Source organism: Phytophthora infestans, genomic scaffold (assembly GCF_000142945.1).
Source record: "Phytophthora infestans T30-4 supercont1.179 genomic scaffold, whole genome shotgun sequence".
Taxonomy (NCBI): domain Eukaryota; phylum Oomycota; class Peronosporomycetes; order Peronosporales; family Peronosporaceae; genus Phytophthora; species Phytophthora infestans.
Window position 1 is genome coordinate 58,857 of NW_003303580.1, and position 7,509 is coordinate 66,365.

The window sequence follows — 7,509 nt, forward strand, 5'->3', positions numbered from 1 at the left end:
TTTGCTCACTGCTGCCCACTGAAGGTCCTTCCTTACCCATTCGAAGGACCCGATGCGAATTAATACCTTGTCCGTCCGACACCTGCTTCGCATACTGCTTCAGCTTCACCAGCGCCGAATAGTTACAGTTGCCAATGTAAATGACGGTGAGCGTGAGGGTTCTCAGAGGCTGTCAAGGGCAATATTGCCAAGTTTTATCTGGTATGACAGCAAGGTGGCCTCGGCTCCGCAAGTGTGGATTGGTGCGGGCGTCGTTGGACTAGATTGGATGACACCGCCAGACCTACTTTTAGCTGTGTGATTACTACGCCCTTGTTCATATTAATAGCTGACTAGCCGAGCGCCGCCGCTACGCGGCGGTAGTTTAGATTTAGCTCTACTTGTTTTGGCCTTTCCTCCTCTGCTACGGTTCGGCGGGATAACTATGAAGAAAACGCTGATCCCAAGTGTACCTAAATCGATTTTTTTAATTTATAATTTTTGGGTCAGCATCATGCTTACCTGATTTAAAAAATAAATTCTGATGATCTTGAATCAAGATTCTTGCTGCAATCTCTTTTTTATTGCTGGCTATCACTATATCTTCATCTTCCACCCAAAACCACCAGCACTTCAAATAACATTTATATAAACATTACACCATATATTTACTTTAGCGTCGTGCTCGATATCACGGACCATTTCTAAGCTCACATGATAGTAATGGTCTGTCCAGGTTGCACTTCTTACCCGCTTGTACTGCCTGTTTGAACTTGTAAGTAGCTAAAAATTGCTCACTTCTCACACCAAACTCTATGAAAGCTAGAAAATATTCGAATTGAAATATTTTTTGCATGCAGCGTTCATTTTGTGCTGATTCTGAATTAGTCATTAGACACTCGATTCTGTGTCAGTTATGATTAAAGCAATGTGTCGCAAGACGCCTTGCTATTGTTGATGTTGACGGTAGTGCTTTTTGTTTGATAGTTTAGCGATAACGACATGATGGCTAAACGTCATTTAGGATCCAAGTTTTTTAACGTTTCTTTATGGGTCTACTTAACCAACTATAATTAACACCTCTCGTGATTTGTTGTTGTCTACCGCTCCATTTAAAATCGTATCCTACGCCACACGTTAACCCGTTATTGATGTATTCACCCAGAGTCAAATACACAGGAAGACGAATAAATATCTACAATACCTGGACAAAACATGGGCAGTAATTGCCAAAACCCAGAGATCGACTGTGTCTGCATCGCGGGTATTGAAACATTATCACGCGAACAGATCGAGGCCATGGCATACTTAGCAAACGTGAAGCGTTCGTGTGAAGACGGAGTGGCGTTTACCAAATGGTTAGCACGGGATGCAGCCAGCACCATACCAGCGGCACAACAATCGACGCTTCAGAGCATGGCAGACAACATTGCACGCGCCTACCCCCAAGATACCATCTCCATTGACGGCAACGATTACCACTACGCAATGCTATACCGTCTCAAGCCGCCTCAATGGGCTAATGATGCGCTGATTTTGGTGTTTTGCGCAAGATTGTACATGACGGGTACCGGCGTTCGCGTCGTCGGGGTCACGGCAAGCTCTGCGTCAAAGAAGAAAAACTTATGAGCGAGAAAACGAAGACAAAGGTCCAGGAACTACTCACTGAAGCGGATGTACTGCTCATTCTTGTAAACTTTGGGAACATGCATTGGTGTGCAATTATCGTGGATGGCAAGAAGAACAATGTCCTGTACAATGACTCAATGAACCTGAAGACGTACAAGAACGTACTGGGCCGACTGTCGTGGGATCTGACTACTACACTCAGCGATGACTTCAAAGTCGTGTCCGTCAACACACCGATCCAGACAGACGGATACAACTGCGGATTCTACGTAATGTTGAGGTTTTTGGCGATATGTAGACAAGAGTGTGTCGCTGGACATAACTCCGATTGGTCGAACGCTGTTACGCTTCCACATTCTTCACTTCGTGCTTCACGGTAGCAAGCCATAATACAACTCGATACAATCTCATTTCCATTGAAACTGATATCGATTCTTCTAATGCTCGTGCTAAGGTCGACCTTCTGACTTCTGCATATCTACAAGGGCTTCCGTCTGCTTAAGTCTAACAGCTTCAATTCACTATGGATTTAAAAAACGTGGTAAGTAATTATTTCGACACATGGACATTACTTGGGGCATGACACGAACAATAACCGGAGTCGACGCATGGACTGTAGCATCAGCCATTAAAAATCTGATTTAGCCCTTCATAAACCTTCGTTATTGGGCCCGGCGTAACCCGAAGTGGTTACGCTTAAGTAACGGCGTGTAATTGGTCGCAAAAATGAAATTGAAGGCTTTTGATTTTCCAGCATTTGCAGAGCCGATGACGCGGCTTGAGTCGGCGTGTGCTTGAAGGGTGACCTTAGCTAGCAGAGGGGTTGCTCTTGGAGTGGTCGACTTGAGCTTGAGAGGGAAAGATTGAAAGGGAATTAAAGTTATGGATGAGCGCCAAGGTTTCTCTCTTTAGAACTACTTTTAGTTCAACGATTCAAATTGTTCTCCTTCTTCTTCGCGTCGGATATTCTCGCGTTCGTGCTCTCCGTGTTAAATCGTCTTGGTTTCTTATTCGTGTTTGGCGTCGCAGGCTTCATCTATAGCAGGCAACCATGTCACCGACCGCTGCCGCGGTCAAATTTTGTCCTTATAGACAAGGTCTTAATGACAAAATTACTTGAAATTTGACGATCTTGCATCCTATTTCGTCCTCATTTTAAGGACAAATTTTGTTGGGATTTATCTTTTCTAGCTTAACTTACATTCATGTCACTGATTATCTAAAAAAACTATGTATTGTGTGAGATACGATAGCAGCTAGCTTCTCGGTTTGTACATCAATTAATTACAAAGTAAGGGTAAGTAAATTGATGTACGCCCAAGTGTCTACTCCGGTTATGTAGATGGCGCCACAAGGCGCCCAGAATGAGAGCAACAACGTCGCACGACTGCTGCCGCGCAAGTCGACGCAGAGGTGTCACCATCATCCGGCAGGGTGGCAGGAAGGGTGTCATTTTCAGCTCTGAAAATGACGGACCTACAAGTAATCGCAGTCGCGAAGATACGCGTTTTTAGCGTTATCTGCCTTGCATATGTGAGAAGGAAAGAAATGATAAAATAGCAAAGTACTATTTTGCAAGCTACTGACCGCTGCCTCTTCGTTTATGCTGCGAAAGGGGCGCCGACATCATGATAGCGCTCGGGGTGTAGCTTTGCTGGAGCTTTTGAGGCGTTTATGCTTTACTTATTTGATGCTAGTTTTGCCATTTCAAGGTAACGTTAACCAAAGTTCTTCTAGCTGCATATACAATAAAATTGGCAGTGTGTCTTTGCCAGTCTTGTGCACTGATGTTGTATCAGCCCTCTGGAAAAAAAGGTTTGAGATTCTGAGGGCTATTTTTTTTACTTTAGACAAACATTATGATAAATGGCCTTCTATTTGAATTAGATTATAATAGAAGAACACCTGAAATGTATTAAAGAAGCCTTATGGAGCAAAACTGAGTGGAATGGATGTAACTTTGTGTCGTAAAGTGCTGCAAGTTTGTGCCAAGAGGCTATTGCTGTGAATCACCAGTATCTTGAATATACAGTTAATAAGTAACCCAAGATGTGCTAATCAATATTCCCACCACCAGCGAAGCAATTATAACTATGGTTTATCGACCCGAGTGGGAACTATTAAATGTTTTAAGAATGCCAGCTAGCCACCAATAGTACTGGTAGGATTTCTCTCTCTAAGGTGTGGTGAATTGGGTTGCTAGCCTAATGGCATGAGCTCTATTAATAATAATTATTTCATGAACAAAATAGCTATCTAAAGTTAGTAGATTTGATCAGATGATGTGTAAGCCAATCAAAAACTCAGAATTGCTGTAGCTATTTTGTGCTACATTTTATTTTCAAAATGCGCAGCATAATTAAATTCAACAAGAAGATACCTCGAATTTCCATCGTAAGCACCCAAATTGACAATGAAGCGTACTTCTTTCACTGACGCAACTCGTCTTCGTCGGCTTCTGTATCAGCTTCGATCCTCCTCCAGCGTTCGGCGCACGTTAAGTCTCAAAAACAACCCATGCAAAAATAGTTTTAACCAATCAGCATCGAATATCACATTTAAAAAAATAATGGCCAGCTTAGACGCAATTTCTGCAAATACTCCAAAACAAAATGACAAAGGTGCCGTACGGCAGCGCCACGACAAAAGAATGCGTGAAGTGTGAGAGATCGATATCTCGCACGAGCTTCTCAAAGCACGGGAAGAAGTGCAAGGGGATAAAAGCGCGTGAATCCAGGGTTGATATTCGCAAGAGGTCGTGGGTTGAGCACCGCGCCAAGCGCGTCTCCGAGCAGCGTTCTCGCCGCGCTACACAACTATTCCAGAAACTCGAAGGTACCGTGGGTATCTTATATTTTATACCCAAATGTGGTACTTACTATTTGTATCTAATAATGCCAGCGCTCCGACAGGAGCTTAGAGAGGTGGAGCACAGCGCTTCTCCCCTGACAAGTCACAGCCGAAAGGGCTAAGACAACAACCCCTTAAGAAGCTCAGTCAAAACGGACCGCTGTTTAAGTACATTTTTGCTCAGGTACAGATATTCCGGTAAGCTTTCAGCTAAACACTCACACTGACTGCCTTTTATTATTAGATGGACGAAATCGATTTGCTGTCAAAGGCGTGGTTTCGAAAGGCCTACCTTCTTCTGCATCCTGACAAGCGCCATTGGATGCCACCAGAGTTTCAAGGAGAGCCTGCTGCGAGTTTGCTTCAAGAAAATGCAAAGTATTCGGTCAGTACAAGGCACAAATGCTCGATGCGGACGCCCATACTATTTTTGGAGAGAGGGTCCGCCTTCAAAATATCTTGCTTATTTACGAACGACGTATACCGAGCGCGTCAAGCAGTGGCGTACCAGTTGTGAGGAGATACAGGCCCAAAACGCATATTTCATAGCTCCAATTCAAGATGAAATTGACAGCTTCAAAGAAGGCAAGAATTGTGCAAGTTTAGCTGAGTTTGAAGGGATATATATGGCGGGGTTTATCGAGAAAGACAAGATATGTGAGAACAAGATGAAGGGAAAGGAGAAGGATCTGACGGATGAGCGTCGCTTTCGGGAGGTGTTTGGTTTTGATTCGGATAGTGAAGAAGGATAGTGAAGAAGATTAAGGAATAATTTTTGTTTTAATTTTAACCAATCGGATTTACCCCCTAACAACAAGACTCTAAGTACTAAACTAGACTCATAGTACTAAACAAGACACTTAATACTAAACAAGACTAAAAGTACGAATCTTTAAATGATTGGTACTGCAGCTCATTGTTATTTTGGCTGGACGACAAGCATATACCCAGCCAGTGTCTATCGTATTTATGGCAGGACACCCCGCATCATTCCAAGAGCTGTTATCGACACAGCAACACACGTGATTAAACAGGACACAAGGAATGTGTATACATCATATTTTAGGAAGCTCTATGAGTTTTGTATCGCCAATGAGTATCCCGACCCAGCGTGTAATGGGCCCTCCCAAGTTACATATGTAGGTAGTTTTATAGGTTCTTTGTAGTGGTTCACACCATTACATAAGTAGGTAGATTTGCATTACAAAAGTAGGTGCAGCAGCACACGAGTAGCGTGTGCTGAACTGCCGTCACCTTATTGGTTGAAATATGGGGAGCCAGACCCATAATCAACCAATAAGGAGTTGACGTGTATTTGAGTGGTCAGGCAAGCTGCCCTGGACCTAAATAAAAACAGAGTTGATTTTCCTTCAGACTAAGTACTTGGTTTCAGTATCACTGGACTTGTACGCTTCTTCATCACTACGTGTAAGCAAGTAACGGACACCCCAGGCCCGTTACACAGCGCTTACGCGACATCACGAGCTACCTTCTCTACTAGCCGCCTTCATGGAAAGTGTCTCTGCATCCGCTTCGGTTTCCAGCCAAACCGCAGAGAAGATTCGCGCAGCTGTAGCAAACTACTACGAAGGTTACGAACGTCGAGACGCAGCAGGACCTGACAAGTGGATGGTACTCACAGACGATCAAGGTAACAAGTATGGACTTGGTAATCCAGCCAAGGATGCGTTTGTCCGTCAGTTTATGCGCGGACTGCAGAAGCGCAAGAACAGTGAATTCAAGCAGCGCCAAGCGACACCAATTTCGTTGAATATGCTCCGAGTACTCCACTCCCACTTGGAGAGCGCCCCCGGGTTCACGGAGGCAAGTCGTTTGTGGTTTTTTCCTGTCTCCGCTTTTGCTTTCTACGGTATGTGCCGGATTAATGAAGTGCTCAGTCTCAAGTGACAGAACGTTACATTGAGCCTTGTGCGACCGAGCACCTCATTCCGCCGCGCTCGCGCCCATCACAGATTTATGTCCGCGTCGCCTGAACGACGATTCTCACTTCGCATGGTGAAGTGGTGGACTGCGTGGACTCAAAACGAGTCAGCAGAAACCCTGGTGCGATATCTCTTAGATCAAGCAGCAACTGATGAAGACACCTAACTTGCCGAGAGCTTAGCCCCTGATCGCGAAGCTCATGTAGGGTGCCCTACTACATTTTCTCGACGCAAACGTAACAAAGCGACTCATGTTCCGTCGCCCCCCTCGTCAATCGAAACGAGACTACAAACCGTTGAGAAATCAATAAAAGCTATTGAAGACAAGATCGACATGCTTGTGGCCATGATTCAGCCGACTGCGCACCGCACTGCAAGCACTACACCTTTGCCCGCCCATAGTTGGCTCATTCAACATCTAAAGTCGGCAGCTTTAATGTTGGTTCATTTTTTGCCGGAGCGAGGTACCCGAAATAAGCAGTACCACCCTTTTTCCTCATTCAATGTCGACTAATCAACATTCAAAGTTGTCGCTGCCGACGAGATTCCGACGAAGAACTCCCGCGCGCTCGAAGCCGCCCAAGCTTATGCGTGTGGCGCGTCTTAATCCCCACTCTCAATGCTACCGAGCATCGCGTAGATGCCGTAAATACATGTACAATCTCTACAATCTTAAACTAACTACATGTACAATCTCTACGTGAAGCGGTCGCGTGGCAGGGTGAAGAAGGGCAAACGCGCGATCGAAAAGCTTCCGCCTTCAAAAGGTCCCAACCTGCAGATCCAGTGCGCAGTCTCCTCTGCTTACGGCGTAGTAGCGTACCGCAACAAGCGAGGCAGCATCAAAATGCAGGACAACGCGGACTTTGTGGAGGAGCTGTACAAGGTGGTGAAGAAGTCGAAGGTGTACGCCACCGAGTACACGAACAAGAACATTGTTGTCGTGTTCGACAGCGTCCTTTGTGTACACGCGCGCCAGCGCTCTCGTCCAAAGCGGAGACGTCGTCAGCTTCTTTTAGTTCTCGAAGAAGCCTCAAAAGGTAGTGTAGTTTACGAGTGAACGCTGGACGTCTTGACTGTGTAAGCTACACGAGTATCGAAGTCCACC

The 7,509-nt window shown here is 45.1% G+C and overlaps 1 protein-coding gene across 1 annotated transcript in view; it reads left to right on the forward strand.

Moving 5' to 3' along the window:
* Positions 1–4,220: 4,220 nt before the first annotated feature.
* The window catches only part of PITG_20830 (uncharacterized protein), a gene marked incomplete at both ends in the record, with an annotated part of 3,586 nt that continues 297 nt past the window's right edge, over positions 4,221–7,509 (forward strand). Inside the window, 7 exons of the mRNA XM_002895420.1 lie at positions 4,221–4,443; positions 5,065–5,209; positions 5,852–5,886; positions 5,960–6,109; positions 6,137–6,296; positions 6,608–6,637; positions 7,122–7,441. Of these exons, the coding sequence (XP_002895466.1) occupies positions 4,221–4,443; positions 5,065–5,209; positions 5,852–5,886; positions 5,960–6,109; positions 6,137–6,296; positions 6,608–6,637; positions 7,122–7,441 (1,063 nt within the window). The remainder of the gene's footprint in view (positions 4,444–5,064; positions 5,210–5,851; positions 5,887–5,959; positions 6,110–6,136; positions 6,297–6,607; positions 6,638–7,121; positions 7,442–7,509) is intronic.